General features: G+C 55.9%; 1 protein-coding gene across 2 annotated transcripts; it reads left to right on the forward strand.

Moving 5' to 3' along the window:
• Positions 1-54: 54 nt before the first annotated feature.
• Positions 55-7,511, forward strand: CLDN15 (claudin 15). 2 transcript variants are annotated; one of them, XM_003895819.4, is made up of 6 exons: positions 55-1,617; positions 1,730-2,203; positions 5,138-5,302; positions 6,690-6,771; positions 6,881-6,997; positions 7,086-7,511. In XM_003895819.4, the coding sequence occupies exons 2-6, from the start codon at positions 1,987-1,989 to the stop codon at positions 7,189-7,191; spliced, it is 687 nt and encodes a 228-aa protein (XP_003895868.1). In that variant the 5' UTR covers positions 55-1,617; positions 1,730-1,986; the 3' UTR covers positions 7,192-7,511. The 2 variants fall into 2 exon arrangements, with proteins under 2 accessions (XP_003895868.1, XP_021791397.1); XM_021935705.2 differs by having other exon boundaries at positions 1,770-2,203.
• Positions 7,512-15,458: the final 7,947 nt, after the last annotated feature.

Consider the following 15,458-nt stretch of genomic DNA (forward strand, 5'->3'; position numbering starts at 1 on the left):
GTCCTCTCCTGCCCCTGCCCTCCAGGTTGGCACGGGGTTCTTTGTCCACTGCGCAGCCCAGAGCCCACACCCCTCCTTCCTCCCTTTCCTGAAGCCACGTCCTTGAGAGTGCCGGGCAGCTCGGAGACACGGGGCTTTTCTCTGGTCCCAGAGTTGTGGGAGGAGGCAGTGACTGGAGCAGGGGTGGGCAGAACTGCGGGGTCAGGCCGGGCTTCAGGCCTGCGTTCTCCTCTGACCCACGCAGCTGCCTCTGTGGACTTTACATAGCAAGCCCCCTTGGCTTCCTCCTCCCCGCCCTCCCCTCTCCTCCCTTTTTCTTCCTGTGGCCTCCCCTTCCTCCTACCTCCTCCTCCTCCGGGGATGGGGGGGCCCGGTGGGGGAAGGAATCCTGCATCTGGTATGGAGTAGGCGGGGGTCCTGGGAGGGGTCAGAGCCCAGGACGCCCCAGCTCTCGCCTGTGGGCTGGAAGGTCAGGACTCCGCCCCACCTGGCCAGTTTCGCCCCCTCGTGCCAGGCTCAGCATGGGCCTGTTTTGCTTCACTGCATACCTCTCGTTCCACAGCCCAGGCCAACTCAGCCAGGAGTGGGGAGGAGACACCTGAGGGGAGGCCAGAGAAGCCCAGTAGGGCTGTGGGACCAGGGAGGTGTGCAGCCAGCACTGATGGCCCCCAGGGACAGAGCCCTAGGGAACTGGAGCAGGAGATAAGAGTGTCCACCCTGGGACAGGTGCTCTGCACTGGCTCGGGATGGGAACCCAGAGGCTGCTAATCCATCATCATTAATGAATAGAGTGGGTGACAGTCCCGATAACTGGGAACAGGTTGCAGAGCTTAGCCACAGGATCACGCTCCAGGCTCTTGGCAGCAGGACCAGCTCGATGCTGAGTCAAAGATCAACTTAGGAGGAAATTCGAGTTTTGGGTGAAAGCGACTCCCTGGTGGCCTCACTCAGCCCTGCGGCACTCACATCCAGGACAGTCCCGGGTGCTGAGCGCTGGTTATGTGCAGGGGGCTTGACTCCCTGGTCCCAACGAGGTCTTAGTGTGTTGCCCAGGCTGGTCTTGAACTCCTGAGTTCAAGTAGTCCTCTCAGCCCAGCCTCCCAAAGTGCTAGGATTACAGGCGAGAGCCACTGTGCCTGACCCCTGGTCCCAGTTCTCAGGATAGCCCATGCAGTAAGCAGTCGGGTCTGTCATTGACAGAGCAGAAGCAGGCTCAGGGGACTAACACTCCCTGTCTGAGTTCCCTGGTGAATGGATTGTGGGGCCAAGTTCCAGTCCAGGCTGGATGGAGCCCAGAGCTATGGGTCTCCCAGCTTCCCGTCCCCTCATTCCAGCTTCATCTTCCTTAAGAGACTCACATGCCCCAAACCCTCAGTCTGCGAGTATCTTAGATTGTTCTCACGGTCCCTCCATCCTTCTCCACTGAAGGCTGCTGTTCATTCTCTCTGTCTCTGTCCCTTGTTGCTCTCACGTCTGTCTCTATCATCTTTTCACTCCTTGTCCCTCTTACTCCGTTCTCTGGCCCCCAATGAAAGCTGAGTCAGACAGATGCTTCCCCTCAGTTCCCAGTACCTCCCTTGGGGGCCCCTCGTTGGCTGTATCGTCAGTGGCTCCAGGGTAAGTCTGCCCCCCCACCCTCGTGGGGCGGGGAGCCCGGGGCAGCCCAGAGGCTGGGGGGAGGGGGTGGACTTTTGGCCCGTTTCGGTTATTCCCTCCATCTCGTCAACAGCTGCCGCGCGCAGGCTTAGCTCATTCCTCTGACCTGCCAGGAAGCAGAGAAACCCAGAGAGCGGGAGGGAGGCAGAAACCTGGAGGCAGAAAGTGGAGACGGACCTGAGCCCGAGGAAGACGCAGGCAGAGGCCGTGGCTGATTCCACCCCAGCCTGCCCAGACAACTCTCCTTAGCCGCAGCCCCGTCCAGTTCCCTAGGGGTTCTGCCCCTCCCCCTCTCTGGGGCACCAGCCCCCCAGGGCCCTGCATCCCACCATGTCGATGGCTGTGGAAACCTTTGGCTTCTTCATGGCAGCCGTGGGGCTGCTGATGCTGGGGGTGACTCTGCCAAACAGCTACTGGCGAGTGTCCACCGTGCACGGGAACGTCATCACCACCAACACCATCTTCGAGAACCTCTGGTTTAGCTGTGCCACCGACTCCCTGGGCGTCTACAACTGCTGGGAGTTCCCGTCCCTGCTGGCCCTCTCTGGTATGGGGTGGGGAGCGCTCCAGGGGGAGAGGGCGGCGGGGAAAAGCTGCAGAGACCCCAGGGGAGGGCGGGTACTGCCGTGAGGATGCAGGGAGCCCTGGATTAAGCTCTGGGGGTCTGGGTTCCTGCAGCCAGGAGTGCTGGGGACAGCCCCTGCCTAGAACTGGAGTGAAGACCTTGCCACACGTGGCCCCCTGTGCTAGCGTGGCGCTTTTAGCTGTTACAGGTGCAGGCACCGGAATCAGACCCCCTTTCCCAGCCCTGTGCTGTGGACAAATGATGAAACCAGCCTCATCTCACCCACCTGTAGGGTCGGGGTGAGAGTCCCAGTTCCCAGGTGACTGAGAAAGTGCAGAATGTTAATGTGATGTTAACACACACAGGCATTCAGTACAGTTGAGCATGTGTTGGGGATGGGATTGCTGGGATGGGCAGGGGGAGGCGGCCCCATCTTGGATTCTTGTAGGTTGATCAACTTCCAGGCTCCACAGCCTCCCCAGCCTCACTGTGGGGGCACTGGTCTCCTTGTCCAGCTAATGTCTAAAGGGCCCCTGTGAAGGGAGGCGTCTTGCAACCTGCAGGTTGAGCGTCCGCTTTAAGGAGGCGGTGTGTGTGCAGGTGTGTGGGTCTTTTCGGGGTCTTAGAGGGCTGGCGCCGACAGCTCTTTGGGCCCAGGGCAGTTCTTTCTGTGGCTGCGGCAGCTTCCCACTCCCTGCTCCCTGCTCCCCACTAGGATGAGGCCGCCCCATTGTTTCTCTAGGGCAGTCTCCTTTCCGTCTGCCCCATGCCAGAGACCAAGCGCGGGCGACTGTGAACTGCGTGTGGTGCCACTGCACGCCCTCCTGGGTCCCTCGGGGCCAGTCCGCTTACCAGGCACCGTGTGGCAGGGAAGGAGCCAAGGGCGACACTGGGTGTGAAGCGGGGCTTGAGAGCTCATCCCTGGGGATGTCAGAGCTGCTCTGAGCAGTTAGGGGGCCTGGGTGGGTCTCCTGTGCTCCCACTACTCCCAGCCCCTTCTGAGGCAGCGGCAGAAGCTTTGTGTTGTCATCCATCTCTCCAGGACTGACTATGTTCAGGGCTGGCGCCCCCCCCACCTTCCCTCCCCCCACCCAAAAAAACCCTATAAAAGCTGAGTACAATCTGGGCCAGAAGCCCAGAGTGCTGAGTGGCCAGAAGGGACACTGGAGGCAGCCCCTACACCCACTTCCCAGACACATCATACTGTGAGGAGGGGCCTCTGCTGTAAGCCTGCACACCTGAGAGGGGCACCCCTGGGAACTGCATGAATGACAGTGCCAGAGTCCCCAGGGCACGGGAGTAGAGGGTGGCTGGGTTCTGGGCCTTGGGCTAGGTGCTTCCACCTACATTATTTCCACGGTGGGGAAGTAGAGGGAATCTTTTACAGAAGCTGAAAAACCTTGGCAAGGTGCAGCCCCCCACCCCGAGTCACACAGGCAGGAGAGGGGAGCCGGGATTCAGACTCCACGGCTGGGGTGGTCCTGAGAGAGAGACCTGACTGTGTCTCCCAACCGTGCTCCCCAACCCCTGGCCATGCAGCCCATGTGCCCCGGGCTCTTCCATAATCTCTCCATTGACTGCCAGAGCCACCTGGGGACTCAGACTCGTGTCGGCCCCAGAGGGAGTGGCTGGGAGGAAGAAAGTGCTCCCGGAGAACTTTGCCCCTCCTGCCTACCCCCCCACTCTGCACCCTGCATCTCCTGGCAGGGGCCCAGCCTTTCCCCTTCAGCACCGACGGTTATGCCCCACCCGGGAAAGGGGTGCAAGGTCCTTGGAATGCTTGGCAACTATCAAAGACAGAGAAGGGAGGAGAAGGGGGAAGCAAGAGGGAGCCAGCAGCCTCCTTCAGCCCTGAGAAAAGGGAAACTGAGGCACTGAAAGACTGAGCTAGACTGACCTGGATGGGTCCTGGGCCCAGGATTCCACCTAGATCAGAAACTCGACCATTTGTGGTGGTCCTGAGCTACTCAGGAGGCTGAGCAGGAGGATCGCCTGCACCCAGGAGTTCAATCAAGGCTGCAGTGGTGAGCTGTGGTGGTGCCACTGCACTCTGGCCTGGGTGACAAAGCAAGACTCTGGCTCTAAAACTGCCCTAGACCCTCTGCTATACAGCACTGCTGCCCCCTACCTGTTATTCCAGGAAGAAACCAGGTCAAAATGTCCAGCACTGGGCTAGGACAGTGGGAAGGACTTGGAGTGGAATCAGACATGGGGAAGGCGACAGGGATGCTTAGCTGTGGTTTCTGTAATACCCAGTCACGCGAGAGCAACCTGATAGGGCATCTGTTCTCAGTCAGGCGACTTCGCACAATGATTGTCAGGGCTTGTGGGGAGGGGGTTGCTACTGGCACCCCGTGGGTAGAGGCCAGGGAGGCTTCTGAACATCCCACAGTGCACAGGACGGCCCCCAGAACAGAGTTACCCAGCTCAGGTGTCAAGAGTGCCCTGGAGAAACCTGTAATCCAGGCACAAGCAAAGCATGCCAGGTGCATGGGAGGAGTGAGGAGCGGGGTGGGAAGCGTCCAGATGCCGAAGGAGGGAGGGGTGACTGCAACTGGGTAGGCTGGAGGAGCCCAGGGGAAGGACAGGACTTGGGGACTGTTAGGTACAAGAGAGCAAGAAGGTGAGGGGGGCCTGGCGCAGTGGCTCATGCCTGTAATCCCAGCACTTCGGGAAGCTGAGGCAAACAGATCACTTGGGGTCAGAAGTTCGAGACCAGCCTGGACACCATGGTGAAACTGTCTCTAAAAATACAAAAATTAGCTGGGCGTGGTGGTGCATGTCTGTAATCCCAACTACTGGGGAGATTGAGGCAGGAGAATCACTTGAACCCGGGATTGTGAGGGGCTGTCGGGCTGGCTCCGTCACGGAGGGGAGGAGATGGGGGGAAAGGCTGACGACTGTGCCTGCCCCCAGGGTATATTCAGGCCTGCCGGGCACTCATGATCACCGCCATCCTCCTGGGCTTCCTCGGCCTCTTGCTGGGCATAGCGGGCCTGCGCTGCACCAACATTGGGGGCCTGGAGCTCTCCAGGAAAGCCAAGCTGGCGGCCACTGCAGGGGCCTTCCACATTCTGGCCGGTAACTGGGGGAAGGTGATGGGGCGGGGGTCTGCATGGTGGTGGGGGCTGGGGGTCCCCCTCAGCCGCAGACTTCAGGCTGCTTTGTCCTCACCTCATCTCCAATTCCCGCTCCTCATGCTCACCTCCCCTGCCCTGCTGCATGGACACCTGCTCACCCCTGCCTCATCCGTACTCCCCAAATCTCCTGGCAGCAAATCAGCCCAACGGCACTGTTTCTTGAGCTCCCAGTAGGGGCCAGCCACGGCCAGGTGTGGGAGGGACTTCAAAGATGACAGTGAGCGGCTGCCTCTGGGAGCTTACATCCTGGCTGGGGAGCAGAGTTAGGGTGCACACTGCAGCACACACACAGTGCACAACCACAGTGCCATACCATGGGGCATGGTGGCTCATGCCTGTAATCCCAGCACTTTGAAAGGCCGAGGCAGGGCCGGGTGCAGTAGCTCACACCACCAATCCCAGCACTTTGGGAGGCCAGGGTGGTGAGGATCACCTGAGGTCAGGAGTTGAAACCAGCCTGGCCAGCATGGTGAAACCCTGTCTCTACTAAAAATACAAAAAATGGCGTGGTGGCAGGCACCTGGTCCACCGACTTGAGGCAGGGCAGGGAGAATCACTTGAACCGCCTGGGAGGTGGAGGTTGCAATAAGCAGATTGTGCCCTGCACTCAGCCTGGGTAAAAGAAGCGAAGAGACTATCAAAAAAAAAAAAAAAAAAAGGCCAAGGCAGGAGAACTGGCTTGAGCCCAGGAGTTCCAGACTAGCCTGGGCAGCATAGTGAGACCCCATCTCAGCAAAAAACAAAAACAATGCCATCTGGCCACTGCTTTTCAATTTGCACCCATTGCCTCACAATAAACCTTCGAGGTAGGGTGGGTATTTCTGCTTTCCAGAGGTAAAACAGGCCCAGAAAGGTCAGGAGGCTTGCAGGAGGACAAGCCCCTAGTGAGTAGGGTAGTGCTAGCCTGGGGGTCTTCCTGGCTTCAGGAAAGGACGACCCTGGGCTCCCAGGGCCCAGCTGGGCTTTCAAGGGTGGGCGGGATTTGGATGAGGCTCTATCTGGGTGAGGAGATGATGGGATGAAGGCCCTAGAGGTGAGCATGAACTAGGCAGGTCTGGGATCAAAGAGAGAAGAGGCAGGAGGAGGTCGAGGTAGTGGGAGATGAGCTGGGTGGGCTGGAGTTGGGGGCCTAAGGGCTACCCTGAGAAGTTGACCCCAGGAAGGAGGAAGGCTTATAAACCGGGGTAGGCAGAAAGGAATTGAGTGAAATTGCTGCTCTTGGACTTGGTGCCCCCGTCCTACTCTGGGCAGCCCCTGCCTGCCTCTCCCCCTAAGCCCCCTCCCCCACTATCCCTCCCCCTGGACTGGGGTCGTCCTCCGGTCCCCAGGTATCTGCGGGATGGTGGCCATCTCCTGGTACGCCTTCAACATCACCCGGGACTTCTTCGACCCCTTGTATCCCGGAACCAAGTGAGTGAGGGGACTCCCGCCCCGCCCTCGGGGCAGCGGATGGGACTCAGCCCTGCCCCCCGGCTGGTGCCTCACTGGTCCCCTGCCCATGCGCCGCCTTTGTGCGCAGGTACGAACTGGGCCCCGCACTCTACTTGGGCTGGAGCGCCTCCCTGATCTCCATCCTGGGTGGCCTCTGCCTCTGCTCCACCTGCTGCTGCGGCTCTCACGAGGACCCCGCCGCCAGGTGAGCGGGGAGAGGCACAGGCTGGGACCGGGCAGGATTGGGGAGAGGAGGGCCGTGCCCCGGCTCTGACCCGGGCCTCTCGCCGCAGCGCCCGGCTGCCCTACCAGGCTCCAGTGTCCGTGATGCCCGTTGCCACCTCGGACCAAGAAGGCGACAGCAGCTTTGGCAAATACGGCAGGAACGCCTACGTGTAGCAGCTCTGGCCCGTAGGCCCCACTGGCCTTCCTAGTGCCCCAAGGAGAGGGGTCCTGGCCTGGGCCTATTCCCCTGTAGTAACCTCAGGGGCCGGCCACGCCCTGCTCCCGGAGCCCCGCCTTGGCCACGCCCCCGTGTCTTGCACTCCCGCGGCCCCTGCAGGTCAAGAACTGCTCTTGGGAAGTCGCATATTCCCCCCCTGAGGCTGGATCCCTCATCTTCTGACCTTGGGTTCTGGGCTGTGAAGGGGACGGAGGTGTCCCCGCACGTTTGTATTCTGTATAAATACATGCATTAATAAATGTATATTGTGACCGTTCAGGGCTTGAAGATGTCAGAAGCGGCCGGCCAAGCAAGGGGCGGGGGGTGGTGCCAGGGGTCGGTTCAGGTCTGGGACCCCAGACTGTCACCCTGTCCACCACTTTGGGGCTGTGTCGTACATCAAAATAGAAGGGGGTTGCAAGTGACTTCGCGAGTGGCACATAATTGCTGGTAAGAGTCACCAAGGAGCAGATCCCGGAAGCCCCCGCTCCAGGAAACTGGAAATAGCAGAGCTGACCCCTGGCCAGCCTGAGATCCCAAGCTGCTCCTTTCACTCTCCTCGCTGGTCTAGTGCAGAGCCGCGTGCCCTGGGCCTGAGCGTGGATGGTTATCAGGAGTGATAAGCCTTTTGAAATTCTGTTTAACATTAACTTGGGACTGGTGCAGACTTTCTCTGGGGAAGGTACAGTACCTTCCAGAAGAGCCTCTGGAGGTCTGTCGGCAGGGGTGTGTGGGCATCTCGGTGGTGTCCACCTCAGACACGGTTCTGGGTTGTGGGTGGATTTGCTGCAGGCCCACTGGGTGCTGAGCACAGAGCAGCACCCACTTAAGACCGGACAGTGAGACCAGGTGTGGTGGCTCATGCCTATAATCCCAGCACTTTGGGAGGCTGAGGCAGGGGGTGGCAGGGGAGGATCACTTAAGGTCAGGAGTTCGAGACTACCCTGGCCAACATGGTGAAACCCCTTCTCTACTTAAAAAAAAAAAAAAAAATTAGCCGGGCATGGTGGTGCATGCCTGTAGTCCCAGCTACTCAGGAGGCCAAGGCAGGAGGGTCGCTTGACCCCAGGAGTTGGAGGCTGCAGTGAGCTGTGATTGAACCACTGCACTCCAGCCTGGGCGACAGAGGGAGATCCTGTCTCATAAAAAAGAAAAAGAGAAAACAAAAGGACAATGAGGCTGCTAGGAAAAAGTCTGGTATCCAGTGAAGTGGGGAATGGAGCCCTATCCCAGCACTATCCTCTGCCGTGCGAACAAGTGGCCAGTCCCTTGGGGAGTCCTGGATTCTGACCGCAGCCCCCTCCCCTTTCTCCTTCATCTCATTCATTCGCCCTCACCAACTCTCCCCTGGAATGGAGAGATCTGCATCCGCATTCCACCTGTGCCTCTCCCCTGCGCTTCAGAGGTACATGTATGTTCCTACTACATGGGCTCCAGATACATCGAATTCATCACTTTCCACAGAGCTGCAGTCCCCATCGTCCCTGTCACCAGCATGGCTGACATCTCTATCTGCAGATGGACAACCTCTCCCTCCCCTCTGCTCCACCATTTCCTCTCCTCTGTTCATTGCCAAATCCTCCTGACTCTCCCTCTATAGTGTTTTTCACACCCATCTACTTCTCTCCCTTTTCCACTGCCTGGTCCTGGGGCAGGCCCTCATCCTCTCCTGCCCACCCACTACAGGGTTTCCCCAACTGGGCGTCTCAAGCACGGTCTTCCTAATGCACTCCTGGAGAACCACTGACCACCCTGCCTTGGCAGCTCCTGGCCCCGCTAGAAGAAAGCCCCAGTTATGAACTTGACATGCCGCCTGGCCCTAGCCCACCTTTCCATCCCCATTGCTCCCTTTCCTCTGGATAAACCATGCTCCACCATCACACCAGGCTGCTTCCTGGGCCCTGGACACACCTACACATTGGGGCTGGGATCCATTTGGCTGGGCTCCAGCCAGATACACTGGTGCTTTTTTTTCTTTTTTTTTTTTTGAGACGGAGTCTCGCTCTGTCACCCAGGCTGGAGTGGTGCAGTGGCGCAATGTTGGCTCACTGCAACCTCTGCCTCCTGGGTTCAAGCGATTCTCCTGCCTCATCCTCCCGACTAGCTGGGACTACAGGCGTAGTCCCATGCCCAGCTAAGTTGTTTGTATTTTTAGTAGAGACGGGGTTTCACCATGTTGGCCAGGCTGGTCTCGAACTCCTGACCTCAGGTAATCTACCTGCCTCAGCCTCCCAAAATGCTGGGCTTACAGGCATGAGCCACCGCACCTGGCCAGAAGCCCTGGTACCTTTTGAGCTGCTTCCTACATAAAGGGTCCTGTGGGCAACAAGTCTGTGACCATCTGCAATCCTCTCCCACCACACCGTCTGCAGAAAGTGTGCGGATGTCCCACTGGCCAAGGCCAGAGTCAACGTGGAAGGGACTGTACATGTGCTCAGTACTGGGAAGCCTGTCTCACGGGGGTCCCTAGTGCAGTAACTCACCACGGAGAAGTCAGGGGCCATGTGCCTTGCTTTATTAGCACATTGACAAGTGCCTTTAAAGGTGTCTTTTACAGAGCAGGCTCAGTGACTCATGCCTATAATCCCAGCACTTTGGGAGGCCAAGGCGGGAGAATCCCTTAAGCCCAGGAATTCAAGACCAACCTGGGCAACATAGTGAGACCCCCATCTCTACTAAAAAAATAAAAATTAGGGCCAGGCACAGTGGCTCACACCTGTAATCCCAGCACTCTGGGAGGCTAAGGTGGGTGGATCACCTGAGGTCAGGAGTTCAAGAGTAGCCTGGCCAACATGGCAAAACCCCAATTCTACTAAAAATACAAAAATTAGCCAGGAGTGGTGGCACACACCTATAATCCCAGCTACTTGGGAGGCTGAGGCAGGAGAATTGCTCGAACTTGGGAAATGGAGATTGCAGTGAGCTGAGATCACGCCACTGCACTCCAGCCTGGGCGACAGAGCGAGACTCCGTCTCAAAAAACAATCAAACGAAAAGTGTCTTACAATCCTGAAAGGCCATGAGAGTGCTCCCTACAGTGAAGGAAGACAAAAGTCAATTACAACTGCTGACGCATCCAGGTGCTTCCAAAAGTCTCCGGTGTGCCACCCCCACATCTACCTCCTTTTCCCAACATCAGCCTGCCTCTTCTCACTCCTTCCCCCTTCAGGGAAAGCAACCTGTGCCCAGTTTCACAACTGAGCATTTAAGTGTGTGCCTTAATATGGTCACTAGGTTGAGTTTTGATTTCTTCCTGGGTGGTCACGTGACTACAAAGGGTTATGGAGACATTTGCCCTTTTTCAGAACACATACTGAGCTGCTTTCCTGCTAGAAGCAGGAGTGGGCCTGTGCCCTCAAAGAACCCACAGCCTAGGAGCAAATACAAATGTAAACCACTGGCCGGGTGCAGTGGCTCACACCTGTAAACCCAGCACTTTGGGAGGCCGGGGCAGGTGGATCACCTGAGGTCAGGAGTTCGAGACCAGCCTGGCCAACATAATGAAACCCCATCTCTACCAAAAATACAAAATTAGCCGGGCGTGGTGGCGGGTGCCTTTAATCTCAGCTACTCAGGAGGCTGGGGCAGGAGAATTGCTTGAACCAGGGAGGCAGAGGTTGCAGTGAGCTGAGATCACGCCATTGCGCTCCAGCTTGGGTGACAGAGTGAGACTCTGTCTCAAAAAATAATAATAATAATAAATGACCGGGCGCCACGGCTCACGCCTGTAATCCCAGCACTTTGGGAGGCCGAGGCGGGCGGATCACGAGGTCAGGAGATCGAGACCATCCTGGCTAACACAGTGAAACCCTGTCTCTACTAAAAACACACACACACACACAAAAATTAGCCGGGAGTGCTAGCGGGCGCCTGTAGTCCCAGCTACTCGGGAGGCTGAGGCAGGAGAATGGCGTGAACCCAGGAGGCGGAGCTTGCAGTGAGTGGAGATCGCGCCACTGCACCCCAGCCTGGGAGACAGCGAGACTCTGTCTCAAAAAAACAAACAAAAAATAAATAAATAAAAAACATCTGAAAACTAGTGGGGCATGGGGCGGGCACCTGTAATTCTAGCTACTCAGGAGGCTGAGGCACAAGAAATCACTCGAACCTGGGAGGTGGAGGTTGCAGTGAGCCGAGATCACACCACTGCACTCCAGCCTGAGCAACAGAGGGATACTCTGTCTCAAAAAAAGAAACGTAAGCTGCTGACTACCTGACAATTGGGCCAGGTGCTGGGGTTAGTCCCCAGGGAGCTGGCTGTGAAAAACTCAACAATATGCTTTAGGTCTTGGCAGTATCATCAAGGGCTCTCATTTGCTGCGTACTCACTGGAAGCCAGGACTCGGGCTAGATGTGTATTGAATCCTTGCAATAGCTGCAGCATGGCTCCAACAGAATCAGAGAGGTGAAGTGACCTGTCCAAGCTACACCACTAGTAAGCACTCAAACCAGGATTTCTCCAAGACTGAAGACACAACTGTCCTGCTTCCCAGAATTCTTGGCTCTCCTAACTCACATCAATTACAATCAAGATCTTTTTTTGTTTGTTTTTTTTTTTTTCTGAGACAGGGTCTCGCTCTGTTGCCCAGGTTGGACTGCAATAAAGTGATCACTGCCCACCGCAGCCTCAACCTCCCAGGCCCAAGCCATCCTCCCCTGAGTAGCTGGGACTATAGGCATACACCACCATACCTGGCTAATTTTTAAATTTTTTTGTAGAGACGGGGTCTCTGTATGTTGCCCAAGCTGGTCTTGAACCACTGGGATCAAGAGACCCTCCTGCCTCAGCCTCCCAAAGTGTTGGGATTACAGGCCTGAGCCACAGCACCCAGCCTCATTGAGGTTCTTAGGAGTAACCGCCCCAGTGTCCAGACTTCCAAATCCTGGCACCAACCTCTTCCTCCTCTGTGCTCCCAGGAAAGGGTGGTGCTGCCCCTATCTCATGACACTAGGTTTACCTTCTAGAACCTTCTAGCATAGTACAGATTTCCCAAAGACCAGGTGTCTCCCAAGGTAGGAAAAAATCGTCCCTCACGAAGGAAGCTGGCAAAATTGTTTCAGGCTCTCCTTGGGGAATTATGGTTTTCTTTCTTTTTTTTTCTTTTTTTTTTTTTTTTTGAGAGGGAGTCTCGCGCTGTTGCCCAGGCTGGAGTGCAGTGGCCGGATCTCAGCTCACTGCAAGCTCCGCCTCCCGGGTTTGCGCCATTCTCCTGCCTCAGCCTCCTGAGTAGCTGGGACTACAGGCGCGTGCCACCTCGCCCGGCTAGTTTTTTGTATTTTTTAGTAGAGACGGGGTTTCACTGTGTTAGCCAGGATGGTCTCGATCTCCTGACCTCGTGATCCGCCCGTCTCGGCCTCCCAAAGTACTGGGATTACAGGCTTGAGCCACCGCGCCCGGCCTTTTCATTTTTTTGAGACTGAGTCTTGCTCTGTCGCCCAGGCTGGAGTGCAGTGGCGCAATCTCAGCTCACTGCAACCTCTGCCTTCTGGATTCCAGCAATTCTCCTGCCTCAGCCTCCCGAATAGCTGGAATTACAGGCGTGAGCCACCACACCTGGCTAATTTTTGTAATTTTAGTATAGACTGAGTTTCACCATGTTGGCCAGGCTGGTCTCGAACTCCTGACCTTAAGCGATCTGCCTGCTTCAGGCTCCCCAATTATTGGAATTACAGGCATGAGCCACCATGCCCGGCCGAATTATGATTTTTCAATGGGGGTGCAAAGACCCTGGACTCAGCTTCCTAGAGAATGTCATGGATGGCATCAGAGAGCAACCAGAGGCCCTCAGGGTCTAGCCCTGTCCTCTCAAGGTCATTTTAGAAGGCGGAGTACGTCACTGGGGAGAGAAATCTTACATTGAGCAGAACCAATGTGCCTCTTTTTATAACCACAAAATATGAAACAGTCAGCTAAGTTAGGAAAGAATCCAAAGAGATTGTGCTGACAGTGCAAGCTGGACGGGAATCCCGGCCTAGGACGCCACGGAGAAGCACAGATGGTGTTGTTCAGCCCTGAAATAGTCTTTTCTTTTCTTTTTGGAGACGGAGTCTCACTCTGTTGCCCAGGCTGGAATGCAATGGTGCGATCTCAGCTCACTGCAACCTCCGCCTCCCGGGTTCAAGCTATTCTCCTGCCTCAGCCTCCTGAGTAGCTGGGATTATAGGCATATGCCACCATGCCTGGCAAATTTTTTTTCTTTTTTTTTTTTGAGACGGAGTCTTACTCTGTTGCCCAGGCTGGAGCGCAGTGGCAAGATCTCAGCTCGACCTCCACCTCCCAGGTTCAAGCAATTCTCCTGCCTCGGCCTCCCAAGTAACTGGGATTACAGGCGCCCACCACCATGCCCGGCTAATTTTTGTACTTTTAGTATACATGGAGTTTCGCCATGTTGGCCAGGCTGGTCTCAAACTCCTGACCTCAGGTGATCCACCTGCCTTGGCCTCCCAAAGTGTTAGGATTACAGGCGTGAGCCACTGCGCCTGGCCTTTTTTTGTTCTTAGCCAGGGTCTCATTCTGTTGCCCAGGCTGGAGTGCAGTGGTGCGATCTCGGCTCACTGCAACCTCCGCCTCCCAGGTTCAAGTGATTCTGCTGCCTCAGCCTCTAGAGTAGCTGGGACTACACGCACACGCCACCATGCCCAGCTAATTTTTGTATTTTTAGTACAGACAGGGTTTCACCATGTCGGCCAGGCTGGTCTCAAACTCCTGACCTCAAGTGATCTGCCTACCTCAGCCTCCCAAAGTGCTGGGATTACAGGTGTAAGCCACCGCGCCCAGCCATAACACTCCACTTTCTACTGGGAGGACAAAGAATTTTGAGCCATCTTGAAAAACCACCTCACCTGGATTGTCTCTGAATCCTGACATCAGCCCCGCAACATGAAGCTAACACCAAAACCAGTACCGCGTGCCCAGCTGCAAGTCTTCAGAGAAAGGGAGGCAGTTCCTCAGGAAAACCCTGGCGAATACTTGAGCCAACCCCCAGGAAAGAACCCAAAAGTGAAGGCCTAAGATGGTGACTGGCCAGGCATGGTGGCTCTCACCTGTAATCCCACCACTTTGGAGGCTGAGGCTGGTGGATCATCTGAGGTCAAAAGTTCGAAACCAGTCTGGCCAACAAGTTGAAACCTCATCTCTACAAAAAAATACAAAAATTAGCTGGGCATAGTGGTGGGTGCCTGTAATCCCAGCTACTCAGAAAGCTGAGGCATGAGGTCACTTGAACCTGGGAGGTGGAGGTTGCAGTGAGCTGAGATGGTGCCACTATACTCCAGCCTAGGCGACAGAGCGAGACTCCATCTCAGGGAAAAAAAAAAAAAAAAAGAAAGATGGTGCCTAACATTGACTTTGCTGGATCTCTCTAATATCTTAATGAGGTCATCTGTTCAACGGATACTTACTAAGCACTTGCTTTGTTATGAGGTTAACAGGGTTCAGCAACCAAAAGGACCTTACGAGATCACAGTTTGCAATTCATTTAGACAAGGGATAGGTATAAGAAGTTCACGTGTCACAGCACCCAGGGCCACCAAGACCAGGGGCCTCTAATCCAGGGCTGTCCACTCTTTTGGCTTCCCTGGGCCACACTGGAAGAAGAATTGTCTTGGGAAACACATAAAATTCACTAACATTAATGATAGCTGATGAGCTAAAAGAAAAAAAAAATCGCAAAAGAATCTCATAATGTTTTAAGAAAGTTTACGAGCCGGGCGCGGTGGCTCAAGCCTGTAATCCCAGCACTTTGGGAGGCCGAGACGGGCGGATCACGAGGTCAGGAGATCGAGACCATCCTGGCTAATATGGTGAAACCCCGTCTCTACTAAAAAATGCAAAAAACTAGCCAGGCGAGGTGGCGGGCGCCTGTAGTCCCAGCTACTCGGGAGGCTGAGGCAGGAGAATGGCGTAAACCCAGGAGGCGGAGCTTGCAGTGAGCTGAGATCCGGCCACTGCACTCCAGCCTGGGCAACAGAGCGAGACTCCATCTCAAAAAAAAAAAAAAAAAAAATTTACGAATTTGTGTTGGGCTGCACTAAAATCATCCTGGGCCACATATGGGCTGCAGGTTGGACAAATTAGATCTATACCATGAATTCTGTCATGTTTCCCAGAAACTTCTGGGTTTTCTGTACTGCTAATAACTTCACACACTGCAGCTCCTGGTAACGGGCTTCCTAAGGACAACTGCTCCCTCGGTCTGCCAGCACCAAGGATAAGGACTCGACC

The sequence above is a fragment of the Papio anubis genome, chromosome 4 (genome assembly GCF_008728515.1).
Source record: "Papio anubis isolate 15944 chromosome 4, Panubis1.0, whole genome shotgun sequence".
Classification (NCBI taxonomy): domain Eukaryota; kingdom Metazoa; phylum Chordata; class Mammalia; order Primates; family Cercopithecidae; genus Papio; species Papio anubis.